We start from the raw sequence: 17,794 nt of genomic DNA, 5'->3' as shown, positions 1-17,794 counted from the left end.
CATGCGCCTGACTGGGATCCACCCAGCACGCCCTCTGCCATCTGGGGCGTTGCTCTGTTGCAACCAGAGCCATTCTAGTGCCTGAGGCAGAGGCCATAGAGCCATCCTCAGCGCCCGGGCCAACTTTGTTCCACTGGAGCCTTGGCTGCGGGAGAGGAAGACAGAGACAGAGAGGAAGGAGAGGGGGAGGGGTGGAGAAGCAGATGGGTGCTTCTCCTGTGTGCCCTGGCTGGGAATCGAACCCGGGACTCCTGCATACCAGGCCGGCGCTCTACCACCGAGCCAACCAGTCAGGGCCTGTTATTTCTATTTTAGAAGCAGGATTTAAGTTTTATTGTCTGACAAGAAATCAATAGCCAAGTCAGGGCTGCAGATAGGGTAGTCCACCCAAGTCCTATATTCTTCTTGGAAGACATACCTTACTGTTTCCTAAGAATAGAAATCCAAAATAATTTGACTAACATGAGATGAGCTCAAAATTCCCCACACCACTACTAATTCCTCAACTTCCATGGCATCATAAATAAAAACAGGGCACACCGGATCGAACGTTCCTACTGGTTTCACTATCACTCAGACAGTCTCTAGAAATGTCTTCTGGAACAAAAATAAATGGGACTGGCCTGACCAGGCAGTGGAGCAGTGGACAGAGCGTCGGACTGGGACACAGAGGACCCAGGTTTGAGACCCCGAGGTCGCCAGCTTGAGCACAGGCTCATCTGGTTTGAGCAAGGTTCACCAGCTTGGACCCAAGGTCACTGGCTTGAGCAAGGGGTTACTCGGTCTGCTGTAGCCCCCCGGTCAAGACACATATAAGAAAGCAATCAATGAAAAATTAAGGAACTGCAACGAAGAATTGATGTTTCTCAACTCTCCCTTCCTGTCTGTCCCTATCTGTCCCTCTCTCTGACTCTGCCACAAAAAAATAAATAAAAAAAGATAAATGGAACTGAAAAATTAGAGCAGCCTACTTACCAAACTTGAAATATCATGGAGAACTTGCAGTTCAGAAAGAAAGAGTAAATCAACCTGCAGAGCCCAAAGGAAGGAACATTGCTTTCAATATGTACCCAAGATCTGTGTTCACCATTTATCAAACGAGGCACAGGAGGTTACAAATGGTAAGCACATTAAGTGATTTTATGTCACAGCTGCTTCCATTTGATAGGTTCATTTCAACTGAAAATACATGTAAAACATTATTTCCTAACAGAAAGGTGATGGTCATTCCCCAGCACGGTGACTACCACTCAACAGCCGTATTTCTGATAAAGCTATGAGGAAGCATCTACCAGGCGTCCCCAAACTACGGCCCGCCGCATGAGGCCCCGAGGCCATTTATCTGGCCCCCGCCGCACTTCCGGAAGGGGCCCTCTTTCACTAGTGGTCAGTGAGAGGAGCACTGTATGTGGCGGCCCTCCAATGGTTTGAGGGACAATGAACTGGCCCCCTGTGTAAAAAGTATGGGGACCCCTGAAACTCTTTAGTTTTCCCTCAGGGCATCAGAACACTGCAGCGCGGGCCGGCCCGTGGCCCAGTCTGCTCACATCCCTTGAATATGTTCTACATGGGAGAATAAAAGACAGGGTCCTGGTCAACCACAGTGGTAGAGGGGAGGGTGCCAGAAAGGTGACATGCCATATGATTAAGAAGGTGCATGAGCAGGTGGTGACACTGACACACAGGAGTCAGAAATAAGGGTGGTTCCCTCCACCACTTTCAAGAATGAACTAGAAAAATGAGGGAACACGTCAGCAGTGGCAGTGAATGATGGCACCCACATCGCCAGACTGACACAGCTCCATCGACCACATTTCCGGTTTGTCTGGATTGACTGGTGGCAACCCTCATGCTAGAATGTAATGCTATTGACTACTACAGCTCAACGCACAAAAGGAGTTTATTCATGAGGTTCACAAGAAAATTACACTAAAGGAAAGGAGAATCTACTCCAGCCATGAATTTGTAAAACTTTTCATTCTCTAAAATATCAAGTTTGCTCTAAAGTCAAGAGCATAAGAAATTGGAAACCAGTAATGACATTAATTTATTTATTCGGTAACTGTACTTACCTCACTGTTCCTACTCAGAGAACTGAGGGGAAGTGAATTGAGAACAGAGTCTTCCTGAAACAGGCGATTGCGGAGCTGTCGTAGCGTTACTGACAGATCCTCAAAGGCTGAGTTTGCCTTCCCCACCATATACACTCTCTGCAAGGAGAATCCAAAATTCTAGGTTACGTTCTACAGATTAACTCCAATGTTCAGAGGCCTGACAGCACTGTTCATAAAATTGGTTTTACATTTTTATTAATTAATGAAAGCTAATTTGTTAAAGCATCTTAAATGAAAATTGTATTACTTACTTCCTCGCTGGGAGCCAACTGCAAAACTACAGGAGTTTCTTCAGAAAATAAGGAGTGAATGGAATTTGCAACACTGTCGAGACTAAAAGGAACTGCCTGTAATTTAAGAGTAAGACCTTAATTATTATCCCACCCAAACAAAGTGGGGAGGAAAATCACTCAGGTGGTATTTAAAAAGGAGGCTTAAAAAAGTATCAGCATTTTCTATGGAAATTCGAGACCCATATCACATCCAAACACAAAGAACCCTCTTGAGGGCACAGATCAAACAGCCTCCTCTGGGCCATGGAGTCTGTCTTCAATGTGCCTGAACAGGAAATAAACTGCAAACAGGAAGGACGCAACACTATCTTTCATAAGCCATCCTTTTCCGGTGGTCATTTGTGTATTTTAAGCACAATACATTTGGTTTCAATATTAATTAAATATGCCACAAAGAACATGCCACATTCTATCATAAATTATTAACTTTCAAGAGGTCAGAAGAATTTGAATCAAACTGAATTAAAAGGGAAATAGACCTCATTTATATATTTCAAAATTTACAAAAGGTTTAAAAAGATTTAGGGGTGATCTTCAAGTACTGAGGACTCTTAGACAAGGCATGAACTATGTCACAGAATGTCATAGGTCCTCTACCTTAGGATCATACAGGTTTTTTTTGTTTTGTTTTGTTTTTTCTGATGTGATAAGTGGGGAGGGAAAGAGACAGACTCTCACATGCGCCTGACCGGGATCCACCCGGCACGCCCACCAGGGGGCGATGCTCTGCCCATCTGGGGCGTCGCTCTGTTGCAACCAGAGCCACTCTAGCGCCTGAGGCAGAGGCCACAGAGCCATCCTCAGTGCCCGGGCCAACTTTGCTCCAATGGAGCCTCGGCTGTGGGAGGGAAAGAGAGAGAGAGAAAGGAGAGGGGGAAGGGTGGAGAAGCAGATGGGCGCTTCTCCTGTGTGCCCTGGCCAGGAATCGAACCCGGGACTCCTGCACGCCAGGCCGATGCTCTACCACTGAGCCAACCGGCCAGGGCAGGATCATGCAGTTTTAATTTGAAATAACCAATTGTGGTAAAATGTTTTTCCTTGAATTTTCTAAATGAAAGTAACATACATATAATACAGTGCACAAATCGGGGTAACAGCTCAAGGAATGTTCACACATGGATACACTCATACAACCCACCCGGATCAAGACAAATTTCTCAGCACCCGAGAGGCCGCCCCACCCACTCCCTCCACCCCCAGGGGGAACCAGAATTCTGACTTTTATCTCCAGAGATCTGTTTTTGCACCACATTATTTTTAACAATCAATTGTGGTAATTTCCCCCTTTAAAATAATTATTTTATTCTCATATGATGGTATTAAAACAAGCAGTATAGTAATTTTCCAGTAATGCCCTTTACTATTAAAAAGTTCATGTTTATAAGCAGCAAATTAATGCTAACATGGTACAGGCGGAAATGCGTGTGATTATATAAATCTTACTGATCAAATCCCACCATTAAAATTAAGTTTCTCAATTTCATGATACTGTGAAACAAAATCATTTTTTTCCTCTTAAGATGCATATTTTCCAAAATATTTTCCACTCTTTCCAAAATTCTCTTAATGTGAGTTAATGAGCAAGTGAAGAAGGGAGAAGAAAGTTCAAACTTGGAAAAGCACACTGCCCAGCCCCCCGTCAGCCACAAGAGCTCTCTTTGCAATCACAGTTTACCTCCTCAGACCCTGGAGGGAATACTAACACTTGTAACAAGTTCTCCAGCCTCACTGCGCCTAGTGAAATGGCACTCGTGGCAGAAAAGTTGAAGATTAAAGGTGACACGTCCCTAGCAATCAAACTGGAGAAGCTACTGAGTCAGATGCTCGCCAAACCGTGAAGGAAAAGAAAGAATCAGATGGACCGCTAAGCTCAAGAGGAAAAGGCTCGGCTGCTTAAAATATAGTGATTATTATTTTCTGCTGCATTGTAAGGTTATGCACTGTTTGTCCTAGAAAAAGTGGAATTTCTCTATCTGTAGGAATTGAAATTCTAGTGCAGTGGTCGGCAAACTCATTAGTCAACAGAGCCAAATATTGACAGTACAACGATTGAAATTTCTTTTGAGAGCCAAATTACCGAAACTTAAACTATATAGGTAGGTACATTCCTTATCGAAGTAGCGCCCGCACGTGGTATTTTGTGGAAGAGCCACACTCAAGGGGCCAAAGCCGCATGTGGCTCGTGAGTCGCAGTTTACTGACCAGGGTTCTAGTGGAAACAGCTAGCTAATCAAACAGATGCTTCATTAAGTGGAATTGTAAGACATTCTTTTTTTAATTTATATTTTGCAGGTTTTGCCCTCTGAGTCTTATATTTCATTTATCACCTATTGCCAGGAAAAGTATTAGGAGCAGTCAGTCAGGGTCAAGGACTAAAATGAGTTCATTTCACATCGTTTACTCATGTGAAATGAGGCTAGTCTGTTTTAAAATGTTTAGTTTTGAATTGTATGCTAATGAAAATCTTAACAGTATTTTGAATTTTCATATACTGTACTTATTTTAAAGGGGCCTTCCACACTGATTTTCACAGAAATCACAGTATCACATTCAGGCAGTCCCTGAGTTCGAACGACATAGGTTCTTGTAGGTTTGTTCTTAAGTTGAATTTGTATATAAGTTGGAACAGGTACATTTACCTATTAAATGCAACTTAGATGTTTTCTTAACTTAGTACTTTTTTTTAATTTTACCTTTCTGTGCATAATAAATACTTAAACGTTTTCAAACCTACAGAGCCTATCTCGTTCATAATCCAGGGACTGCCTGGACTTAATTTATAATACTTGAGCCTTTTGATTTTTATGGTTCCCTTCCTTCCATTTACTGTGAAATCCTGGTTTCTTTAGTTCATTAATTTCTAATCTTTTCATTGTCTAACATGTGCATTTAAGGCTATAAATTTTCCTTTTCTTACCACTTGAGCTGCATCCCAATTTTAAAATATATGGTACATTCACTGACAGTTTCAAATAATTTTGAAATTTGAAATTTTGAAACTGTCAGTGATTTTTCCCCTCGATCCATGATTTATTTAGGAGTGCATCTATTCCAACTTTCTTTTCTTACTTTTATAGAAAAAAGTTATATATACAAATCATTTAAGAAGACAAATAGCTCTATAAGAGTTCTTTTTTTTTTTAACAGGGACAGAGAGAGAGAGTCAGATAGAGGGATAGATAGGGACAGACAGACAGGAACAGAGAGAGATGAGAAGCATCAATCATCAGTTTTTCATTGTGACACCTTAGTTGTTCATTGATTGCTTTCTCATATGTGCCATGACCGTGGGCCTTCAGCAGACTGAGTAACCCCTTGCTCGAGCCAGTGACCTTGGGTCCAAGCTGGTGAGCTTTTTGCTCAAGCTAGATGAGCCCGTGCTCAAGCTGGCAACCTCGGGGTCTCGAACCTGGGTCCTTACGCATCCCAGTCCGACGCTCTATCCACTGTGCCATGCCTGGTCAGGCTCTATAAGAGTTCTTATGATAAGTTTGTCCTTCCCTGCACTTCCTATTCCTCTGAGGCCCTCAATTTCAAATCCTTTGTTTCCTTTTCCTATTTCTATATAATGTGATATTATTATTTTGATTTTTTAACTTTCGTTATTATCTATTTATCACCCATTACAGAAAATGGGAATTGAGCTCTTCACACCACCAACCAGGGTGGCGGCATGCCCTGCCCCGTATGTGCACTCCGTCTCTCTCTCTCTCTCTCTCTCTCTCTCTCTCCAGCCTCCCAATAGTTCCATCATGATTTTCATTGGATCAGTATCATTTCATTATTATGACTAGCCTTATACGATACAAATTACTGCTTCTCCATTTTTGCTCCTCTGATCCCTAATGGCAACAGATAAGAAATCTGCTATCATCCTACTCTCATTCCTTTGTAATGACAGTGTTTTTTCTCTGAAGCTTTTAAGATTTCAGTGCTCTTGATGGTTCCTCAATTTCATTATGTCTAGGTGTTGATTTGGCTTTAGTCTTCCGGGTGTTCATAGTGCTTTAAAGCTGAAAAGTCTTCAGCTTTCAAAGTTTTCAGATTTAACTGCATTGTGGTCAGAGGGGGTGGTTTATATGATACTGATTTTGTATTATCTGTTGAGATCTCCCTCATGACCAAGTACTCAGTCATTTTTCGAACCAGCGACCTTAGCAAGCAAGGTCGAGGCTTTTATCCACTGTGCCACCACAGTCATTTTTCTGTAAGCATATCATGTGTATTTGGAAATAATCTACATTAAACTGCAGGAAAGTCTGAAAAAGATTTCCAAAAAACCAGCTTCATACAGACCACAGTCTTACAATGTAATGAAATAAGAAATTGAAAACTAAAGAATGATTTTAAAAGAACCCACACATTAAACACTTCAAAGTAACTCATGGATTAAAGAAATCACAATATAAATTATGAAATATCTAGGAGCAAATGTCAATGAAAGCACTACATATCAAAATGTCTTATAGCTGCCTCATGGTTTCTATCCCTTCCTTTAACTCTCACAATTTTTTTTTTTTTGAGAGAGAGAGGGACAGGAAGGGACAGGGTGAGAAGCACCAACTCGTAGTTGCTTTCACTTTAGTTGCATGTTGATTGCTTTGCCTACGTGCCTTGACTGGGGCAAGACAGTGTCCTCTTGCTCAAGCCATTGACCTTGGGCTTTTCATGCTGACAAACTTTGGAGTCAAGCTGACAATCCAAGCGTTGGGATCTAATGGACAATCTCCATACTCAAACAAGCGACCCCATGCTGATCCCAGGCCCTAGCTCAGAACCAGAAACCTTGGGGCTTCAAACCAGTGACCTCAGTGTTCTGGGTCGAGGTTTAAGCCACTGCGCCACTGCTGGTCAGGCAACTCTCACAATTTTAATGTATGTATTTTCAGATCTCTTTGAAACTAGTCTATTGGGGATGAATTGCTTGTTGCGCCCGCTGACTCTCTCATGGCACTTTTTCCTCCAAGTGCTTTGTAAATTTGATTCATCTTTAAATTTTCCCCCCAAAGGAGCCCTGGGCTGTGGAGGTATCCATCTGGGATGGACCGGGTGAATCTGCAGCACAGCACAATCTTGCAGTTTCCATTTCTCTTGGGGATTCTGAGGGACACACAGCCAAGGGTGGCACGCACTTCCTCTCTGGTAGCCTTGGGGCAGCTGGGGTCTTACTAGCTCTCAAGAACAAGACAGCGTTGTGCAGACCCTGGCTTTCTGCACAGAACACAATTTCAGCTTCAGATCCTGCCCAGAACTGTGGCTTCTGAGTTTTCCGTTCAAATGTGGCACCTGTGTGTGTCCCTTCCTTGTTTCCAAGTTTCGTTATGCACGTAAAAATGTTTTGGAGACTTCCAAATGCTTGTAGGGGAGGGAGGGCCTCTCACAACAGCTCAGTCAGCTTTGTTGCTTAAAAGGCTAGTGAAGGAGTAAGTGAGCCAGCCAGACAGCCTCCTGTCTCCTTACACAAAAATGAGGTAAAATTCTGAAGGAAAAGTGGAAAGATCATGCCCAAGAAAGTATCAGCAGAACACACTGTCAGCTGGTTTCATTTTTTCAAACCTCTGACTATTCTGAGAGTGGGGCAATTGCTATACCTTTCATCTTAGAAAGTACTCCCACCCATAGGAAAGAGATAAGTTACAATAAATTTACAACTACCACGTAATTTTTAAACGGAAGTTATTTTACTTATCAATCAGTACGTTAAAAAAAAAGACACGTTTGTCTGGAACACAATTCACAATGATAGCTGACAGGACAAAATTAAAAATGGGCCCAGTTAGCCTGACCAGGCGGTGGCGCAGTGGATAGAGCGTTGGACTGGGATGCGGACGACCCAGGTTCGAGACCCTGAGGTCGCCAGCTTGAGCGTGGGCTCATCTGGTTTGAGCAAAGCTCACCAGCTTGGACCCAAGGTCGCTGCTTGAGCAAGGGGTTACTCAGTCTGTTGAAGGCCCACGGTCAAGGCACATATGAGAAAGCAATCAATGAACAACTAAGGTGTCGCAACGAAAAACTGATGATTGATGCTTCTCATCTCTCTCTGTTCCTGTCTGTCTGTCCCTATCTATGCCTCTCTCTGACTCTCTTCTGACTCTCTCTGTCTCCATTAAAAAAAAAAATTTACCAGGTTAGCCTGACCAGGCAGTGGTGCAGTGGACAGAGTGTCAACCTGGGATATTGGATCCAGGCTTGAAACCCCAAAGTCACTGGCTTGGGCATGGGGTTGCCAGCTTGAGTGTGAGATCATAGACATGACCCCAAGGTCGCTGGCTTGAGCCCAAGGTCACTGGCTCAGCTGGAGCCTCCTGGTCAAGGCACGTGTCAGAAGCAACCAATGAACCACCAAAGTGCCAAAATGCTATACCAGTTGATGTTTCTCATCTCTTTCTCCATTTCTGTCTATCCCTGTGCGTCCCTCTCTCTGTCTCTCAGACAAAAAAAAAAATGCATCCTTTTAAATTTGTATACTAAATACTCACATTCTCCAAAGGGTACGAAATGACACTGCCCGGGGATAGAGAAAGTTTGTCCACGCCCTTCACCATCAGCATAACAGTAGCCTGAGGACGCTGGAACAGGTTACCCACGGCAAGTCCCGGCCAAGGAAGGTCCTAAACGTGGAAAAGCATGAAATGGTGCTTAGTTATCAATTCAGGAATCCACGCCCCAGCAACCTCTACTGAAGAGTCCAGGGGTTCTGGGATGACGCTGGCAATGGAAATGCACAGGGAAAGCAAATGTGTCATTTAAGGCAGCAGCTGCGATCTCCCAATCAAGGATGCAGAGTTCTACCTTCATTTTCTTAAAAAGTTCACAGATTTGAACAACAAAGTTTAACAGTAAGTCACCTCAAATTGATGGAAAATAGAAGGCAAGTAAACAAAACAGAGGCACCTTTCAAATTCCAGATTACAAAATAGTCTTGTCTCCATGTAAGCAGGACATTTTCCTCCCCTCAGTGTCTGTCCTTATCTACAGCACCACCTCTCTCTTTCCGTGACAGGGAAGGACTGTCCTTAAAACATTCTCATTAGACGAAGCTTTTTATAAGGAAAACAAAGTTCCTGCTGAAAGGAACTCATTGGTTTACTACTAATTATTCCTAAAGGTTATTTTCATTGCTGTTTGTAGTCAAATTTAAGTCTGTGAAGAACAAAATACAAATTTCACCCTTAAATGTGAAGAACCAGTCCAGTCCTAGGAGCTCAGAGCTCCTCCCACCGGCCCCCAGGGCACCCAGGACCTAGAAGGACAAAGTTCCTTTGAGTGACTGATGGTATCTAGAGACCACATCAAAAGCACCAAACGCATAAAATGTGTGTATGACAGGAAGACAGAGCAAACTAAATCCCTTTCCTTCTAGCCCCTGGCTTTAGGTTTCTTATACTGGCTGGATCTTGGCTTCTTCCGCTACTACTACGTGTTACAGCTTAACTGTAGGAAACCATGGTCCCAGGCCATTCCTTAACTACTGACATCACTCTTTTCCTACACTCGGGCCAGATGCACACTCATTTTATCAAACTGTTAACAGACTGAATGTTTGTGTCTCCCACCCCGAGTTCATATGCTGCTATCCTAACCCATGGTGATGGTATTACGAGGGGGTCCTGAGGGAGGTAACTGGGTCATGAGGGTGTATCTCTCATGAATGGGGTTAGTGCCCTTATAAAAGGGACTCCAGAGAGCTCTCTCACCCTCTCTCCACCATGTGAGGATACAACAGAAAGGCCAGCCTGCAACCTTCCAGGAGGGCCCTCACTAGAACTTGACCGTGCAGGCACCCGATCTCAGACTCCCAGCCGCAGAATGGTAAGAAATGTCTATTGTATATAAGCCACCTAGTCTGTGGTGCTTTGTAACAGCAGCCTGAACTAAGGCACAAATCTGTGTACTGAAAAAATAAAATTATACACCCTATTAATACTAGGATAGATGCATTCTCTTATACACAAAGAATGTTACTACTGTGACTAAAATATTTATATGGTTAATGATTTACAAGGATTTGGTTACATAAGCCAAGCTTGGAGCACTTATCCAAAATTTCCCCAACTACAAATGAGCTTTTTTACTTCTGCAATCTGTATCACATAGACCTATGTTTGCTTGTTGCTTTCTTGGGCTATTAGCATAAAGCAACAGAAATGCTTTCAGAAGCAGCTCCAAATATATACTTTTTAAATATACGTACTTCTTTCACAGAGAAGCCCATGGATAACGCAGCCACATCTGGGATTCGCTCTCCTGGTATAGGCCAATTTCCATCGCGGAAAACAACAGACCCTGGTGATCTTAATATACTAAATTCGTTCCCCAGAACACCTGAGAAGAAAACAGATTAGTGCATGAATGATCAGCATCATAAATCTTTTTGCATCCATGTTAAAAATTATTAAATGTTTCCCCATCCCTACTGACTTAGCATACTAAATTATGACTGGACAAAATGCTGAATTCTAAATAAACATTAATGAATTCTTTTTCACTCTAAGAATTTAAGTCCACACATTCTGCTGTAACAAAGCACAACTACAAAACTGGGTTCTCCTTATGATCTAGATGGCTTCCTGAACAAATAAATGGTCCTTAAACAGGGGCATGTGTTGCCCCTGGTCAGTTGGCTCAGTGGATTAAACATCCGCCTGGCGTATGGACGTCCCGGTTTTGATTCCCAGTCACACGAGGGAAGCAACCATCTGCTTCTCACCCTCTCCCTCTCCCCCTTCTCTCCCTCTTCTCCTCCTGCAGTGGCTTTATGGGTTCCAGTGTTGGCCCCGGACACTGAGGATAGCTCAGTTGGTCCCAGCGTGTCAGCTTCAGGTGCTAAAAATAGCTTGATTGAGTCAAGCATCAGCCACAGACAGGGGTTGCCCGGTGGTCCTGGTTGGGGCACATGTGGGAGTCTGTCTCACTATTTCACCTCCTCTCACTTAAAAAAACAAACAAACAAAAATAACAAACAGGCATGTGGCAAAAAATTTGTCAAGAATTAGAAATCAGTGGCATTTCTCCACAATTTAAGAAATAAAAACCAAAACTCTAGCAGACTAACAAGGAAGAAAGAAAACTTAAAATCTCTATTTCTACCATCAACCCTCTCTTCAAAATGCAAACTCATAAAATCCTAGCATTTCACCCTACAACTTTAGCAGGTTAGTATATCTTAGGAAAGATCGTTCTCTTTCTTTTAATCCCACAGGCAAACCTAGTGAAATGAGGACTGTCAAATGGGGTACATGTTACCAGTCAGAATATAAAACAGTTCAAGCTTTCGAATCAAAATCCAGGATAGAGTGTTTTCAATGGACATGTTGAGAAGGTGAGAATAGATATTCTGTAATAATAAAGTCAACTAGTGTAGGGGTGTGGGCCTGGGATGAAAATGTAGAGGATGAGAGTCAAGGGACTACTTTACAGGCTCTGCAAGGATAAGGGTAAGGTATCTGGCCTCTTCACCCGTCCTGTGTTAATCCAATGGTGTCTAGCTTACAAAAGGACAAATAGCTGATGGAACCTTTCCAGTTCCTATGAAAAGATTAGCTCCAAGTCCAAAACAAATCTTGTTTAGGCCTCGTATGGGGAGATTAGACTTTCATAAAGCATCATTGTTCTTCTCTTGACCTAAAGAAAGGATCACTTGCAGTGTAAGAAGAAAGCTGGAAGCCACAATGTTTTGGTGGTGCGGTACTGACAGTGAATAAAAGGCCTCAGGACGGTGCTGATACAACCTGAAGAGTCCTGAGGTTCAATTCAGTGCCGCCACCACAGCAGAAATTTCCAAATTGTTCTAGCCTGAGGCAGACCAAAAAATTAGCAGAATGGAATGGCCATTTGTAACTGATAAACATCTTGGCTCACTGAAGTCATAGTCATTGCAGCTTTAAGGAAAATGGGGCAGCAAGAGATAGCAGTCCTCCAGGAGCCTAGAGCTTTAGAAAACCTTAGTCATGGACTCCTACACCGACAAACTGCTGCTTAATGCAGGCACCTCCGGGGTACCTGACAGAAAGTCACCGATCCTCTACCTGAAGGCAGACATCATGTCAACTTACAAACAGTACACTTGCCAGCAACCACCTCCACTGTCCTGTCTAGTTCTTTGAAGAGTTCTTCCTTGTACTGAACTGAAATGGGCTTCCTTCCTTCTTTCATCTTTGGTCACTCCTTACTGGGCCTCACCACTTAACCTCTTCTCCAGCTTCAAGAGAAAGCAGAGGAATTCCTCTAGCTACCTGCTTCCTCTCCTCACTACAAACTCACCTGCATGAGCCTCTATCCTTAGTTCTTCTCCTTCCAGATGCTGCTGGGGATGTTCCTCGCCCAGTCTAAAATAACCCCGTGAGTCCTGGCCAGTTGCAGTGGATAGTGTTGGCCCAGCGTGCGGATGTCCCAGGTTCAATCCCTGGTCAGGGCACACATGAAAAGCGACCATCTGCTTCTCTTACCCTCCCTCTCCCCCTTTTCTCCCTCCTTCCCTCTCGCAGCCAGTGGCTCGATTCAAGCGTCGGCCTTGGGCACTGAGGATAGCTCAGTTGGTCTGAGTGAATGTCAGCCTTGGGCACCGAGAATAGCTCTGTTGATTCAAGCATCGGCCCCAGACAGGGGTTGCTGGGTGGATCCCCAAATGGGGCACATACGGGAGTCTATCTCCCCTCCTCTCACTTAAAAAACAAACAAAACAACCCCTGTGGTTCAGCCTTCTTAAAAGACATTCATTCATTCACCTATTAAATGATTCATTTAATGTTTATTAGGCAGCTATTCTAGGACAATGTATCAGGACTTAGGTGCCTATATGGTTGTAGGCATAAAAAGCTGACCCTGAGCTGATACTTCTTGCTCCCCGCCTTCTGTAAAATCAATAACTAAAATCTTTCAAAATAAATAAATAATAAATAAAAGTAGAACCAGCCCTGGTCAGGTAACTTGTTTAGAGCATCATCCCGATCAAACAAGGTTGTGGGTTCGATCGATCCCTAGTCAGGGCACACATGGGAATCAACAATGAATGCATAAATAAGTGGAACAACAAATTTGAGGTTTCTCTCTGTCTCTCCCTTCCTCTCTCTCTCTCTCTCTAAAAATCACAAAATTAAAAAAACAATTTAAAGAAAAACCCCGGCAAGAGCAGCCAGCCCCATTCGCTTCTCCATGTCTTCAGCTCCCGTTTACTACGTGGTCCACAGCCTCTGACCCCGCCCCGCCACTGGAACGACTCACAAAATCCAAAAGACAATTTTCAGCCCTTAATTTATTTAACTTCTCAAAGCATCTGATACTGAGAACTCCCTCCTTGAAAACCTCCCACCTTGGCCCTCGGAAGCCCGTGCCCCTGGTTTTCCTCCCAATCCCTCTGCTTCTCCTCCTGTTTCTTTCCCCTCCCACCCTTGAAAGTTGAGGTGTCCCACTTTTTAGGTTTCAATCCTTTCAGTACAAAATTTGAAAGTAGCCCCACTATACAAATATTTATTTACAAAGTATACACTTGTAGTATAATAGATTATATATTCGTAACACATCACAAAGCACACAAAAATGGAAATATTTAAAAAAGGATATTCTTCCAATTTCATCGTGAGAAAATATAAAACAAACCCAAATTTGAGGGACAGTCTACAAAATATCTGACCATTACTATACAAAAAGGGGGGAGATAAAAATAGATATAAACGGAAGTTCTAGCACAGGGGTCCCCAAACTTTTTACACAGGGGGCTAGTTCACTGTCCCTCAGACCGTTGGAGTGCCGGACCATAAAAAAAACTATGAACAAATCCCTATGCACACTGCACATATCTTATTTTAAAGTAAAAAAACAAAACGGGAACAAATACAATATTTAAAATAAAGAACAAGTAAATTTAAATCAACAAACTGACCAGTATTTCAATGAGAACTATGGTCCTCTCACTGACCACCAATGAAAGAGGTGCCCCTTCCGGAAGTGCGGCGGGGGCCGGATAAATGGCCTCAGGGGGCCGCATGCGGTCCCCGGGCTGGGCCGTAGTTTGGGGACCCCTGTTCTAGTACATTCTTCTGCCATCCCCGTGGACCAACTAGCATATTCCACTTTGGAGATCTGACAGCTCCAGTCCTGACCTTCACTGCTTTCCTAGTCTGTACGTCTTGCCTGAGGCTGAAAACACCAACACACTGGCGCCTCCCAGACTGTGATCTTCAGCCCAGATTTCTCCCGAGCCTTAGCCCCGTGGGTCCTTCAAACTCAGCAGGTACAGAACTGAACTCGCCATCTTCCCACGCACTCCTCCTGTATTCTCTCTCTTGAAGAATGACATCACTTGCCACCCAGCTGCTTGCACAGGTCACCTTTAAATCCTTCCTTAGCACCACAGCTCAGCAACCACTGAATTCTGTCAACCTTTTTTCTGATTATCCCACGAATGCTTTCCCCTTTGTGCACAGTCCCTCACCAGGCTTGCTGGAACTGGCCACCTTATGGCCTTCCTATCACCTTTTCAAAATATACATAGATCTGTCCATTCATCCTTCAGCTTAACCACCTTAACTCATTGCCCAGAGTCTCTGAGACAAAATCCAAAACCTAACATCCAAGGGCATCTCACCAACGTTACTTCCGGGGTCTCTTAACTTAACCCTACACATTCTGGCCCCACCAAACCATTTGGTCCTTGCTGTCATACCTCTGTGCTTCTTACACACGCTGTTCTGTCAGAAATGCCTTTTCTTCCCATTCCAACCTTTCACATTTGTTCTAAGGCTCCCCCTGCCCAGGGAAATTTTCCTCAGCCCCTCTAGTCTGAGCTAGAGGCTAAGTCTGATGCCCTTTGGGTACTCCTGCCACACGATGCTGTGATCTATAAATGGTGGATAGCATCAGTGATAAAATAGGAAGGTCCCACTTTTTACCTCTGGGACATCAGTGTCCAAATTGAATTCCTCTTCAAGACAGCCCTTCAAATTCCATTTGTCTTTTTTAACCTTGGCCTTTCCTATCCGGCCTAAACATCTGAATTTTTTCAAATACTCCTTATGACATGGTATTCATAACCCTAGTTCCCTTCCTCGAGTCTCTCTCTGATTTGGTAACATCATTGTAAAGGACTTCCTCCCCCACCCCAAATAGAGAACTCTGATCTCTTCAAGATGTTTTCCACTGAATCACATTTAGTCATGTGGAAAAAAGTAATTTAACCTCAGCTGACAAGACCAAGCAAAGCAAAAGCTGACAGGATCAGATTCTTGGTCTGTATGAACTAGACTATTCTAGTTAGGAAACCATGTTCAAACCACGTACCAAACTGAAAACAAACAAATAAAACCCCTTTAGTCTCACTGAATCAAAATTACTATATACCATCATAACATTAATCATGTATTAGCAGATGCTCTGATAAATCATAGTATCAAAGGGAAGATTTTTTTTTTAGAAAGGAGAGAGAGAGGGGGAGAGAGAGAGAGGAGAGAGAGAAGGGGGGAGGAGCAGGAAGCATCAACTCCCATATGTGCCTTGACCAGGCAAGCCCAGGGTTTCGAACCAGCGACCTCAGCATTTCCAGGATGACGCTTTATTCAAAGGGAAGATTTTTAAATTTAAAGAACTAAAATAGCCTGACCAGGGGTGGTGCAGTAGACAGAGTGTCAGCCTGGGATGCTGAGGACCTGGGTTTGAAACCCTGAGGTCCATGGCTAGAGTGCAGGTTCACTGACATAAGCGTGGGGTCATTGACATGATCCCAGGTTGCTGGCTAGAGCCCAAGGTTGCTGGCCTAAAATCCAAGATCACTGGCTTGGGCAAGGGGGTCAGTGACTCAAGCTTGAGCCCCTCCCCAAACACATATGAGAAGCAATCAATTAACAACTGAAGTGAAGCAACTATGAGTTGATGCTTCTCATCTCTCTCCTCCCCCCCCCCTTGTTTCTCTCTCTCAAAAAAATAAGTAATAATAATTAAAACAAAATTCTCCCCAAAGTTACTTACTAGATAGATCAGAATGACATTCTGGATACAGACACAAAACGAACAAAACCACCCTAAAACTTGAGGGGCATGAAAATAAGTGTAACTATCTTCAATACACAACACTGGCAGGAGTTGGAGGAGACATGCAGATTTCAAGAACATCGGTGGTTTCTACCCCCAAGCAGAATGAAACCACCATCCCGAAAGTGGGACGTCCCAACGCCTCACAAAGCAGAGGCACAGGCCTCCTGTAGCGTTTTAACTATATTAAACGGATGCCCTGGGGAACAGAGCCCAATTCCTCCAAATTGTTTTCACCTCGGCCTCTTGCTGGCCACTGCACCGCAGTCCCAGCCCCCTTCATTCCCACCTTGTCACACAATAGTAGCACTTCTCCTACTCGTGTCACAACACATGTAATGGAAAAGACCCAAGCTCTGGAGCCAGCTGATCTGGGTTCAACTCCAGCTTTGCTGCTTTTACTACTTCTGTGGTGTTGGGTAATTCATTTAGGTTTCATCACTCTGTAAAAACGACGATGATATCCTCTTCTAAGGATTGCTGTAAAATTAAATGAATTACATGATACACAGGAAGAGGCCAAATATTAGCTGACTTGCATGCCCTTTGCTGAATGCTAGGGAACCTGGGTTCCACTCAGAAAGCTACCATTATTTGACATGGGACCCTAGGAACATGACTCACATCTTAGTTTCCAAATGCTTAAAATTGGTAAACTGTGACAGGCTGTTGAGAGATACTGTGAATTCGTCTTTAGAAATCATCACACAAAACCAGTTATTCCACCTCCAACTTTGTATCGTGAAACAATCACCGATGACTGCTAGGAATGAAGACAACAGAAAAATGCAAAGAAATGCAGCAGTTGATGGCAACTAAGAAGTCGGCCTTCCCTTCTCCGCAGAAAGCTGCGATTCAACACTTAATTGAGAAATGCATTCCAGTCCCCCGAAACGCCTCCCGAGCCGGAAGAGGCCGGTGTGACACGAAGCTGGAGGCAAGACAGGCGGACGCGCCCACTTCGAAGAGGCGGAAAGTGGAGGGGGAGCCTCACCGCCCCCGCCCCGGCCGCGCCGCACAGGGACCGGCTGGAGCAAGGCTGCCGCCCCTTGCCCGCACTGCGGCACCCGCCCCACAGCTGCACAGCCCAGCCCTCCGCCTCAGAGCCTCCTGGAGCGCGCCCCGCCGGCCCCGGGTCCTCACCTGCCACCAACAAGGACAGAAACACGACGAGCACAGCCATGGTTCCGCGCCGGTTGCACCAGTGCAGGGAACACGCAACGGGCCGGGAGAACGCAAGCGACCACCGCAGACCCAGGAGGTGAAGAGCCCCGGCTCGGCTGAGTGCCTGCGACCGCCCTGTCGTCGCCTCCGCGGGGCCAGCTGCCGCTTTCTCCACCAATCGCCAGACACGCCGCGGCC

At 44.3% G+C, this 17,794-nt stretch overlaps 1 protein-coding gene across 2 annotated transcripts in view; it reads right to left on the bottom strand.

Moving 5' to 3' along the window:
- The window catches only part of ATP6AP2 (ATPase H+ transporting accessory protein 2), a 31,208-nt gene extending 13,449 nt beyond the window's left edge, over nt 1-17,759 (bottom strand). The window contains exons 1-6 of one of the 2 annotated variants that reach the window (XM_066356864.1): nt 17,576-17,759; nt 10,602-10,732; nt 8,887-9,018; nt 2,366-2,461; nt 2,073-2,210; nt 976-1,029 (exon numbers count right to left, since the gene is read on the bottom strand). In XM_066356864.1, the coding sequence (XP_066212961.1) occupies nt 976-1,029; nt 2,073-2,210; nt 2,366-2,461; nt 8,887-9,018; nt 10,602-10,732; nt 17,576-17,615 (591 nt within the window). In that variant the 5' untranslated portion in view covers nt 17,616-17,759. The remainder of the gene's footprint in view (nt 1-975; nt 1,030-2,072; nt 2,211-2,365; nt 2,462-8,886; nt 9,019-10,601; nt 10,733-17,575) is intronic. The other variant, XM_066356865.1, reaches the window with a different exon arrangement.
- Between the last annotated feature and the right edge of the window lie 35 nt (nt 17,760-17,794).

Source organism: Saccopteryx leptura, chromosome X, assembly GCF_036850995.1.
Source record: "Saccopteryx leptura isolate mSacLep1 chromosome X, mSacLep1_pri_phased_curated, whole genome shotgun sequence".
NCBI lineage: Eukaryota > Metazoa > Chordata > Mammalia > Chiroptera > Emballonuridae > Saccopteryx > Saccopteryx leptura.
This window is presented reverse-complemented; position numbering and strand designations above follow the sequence as displayed.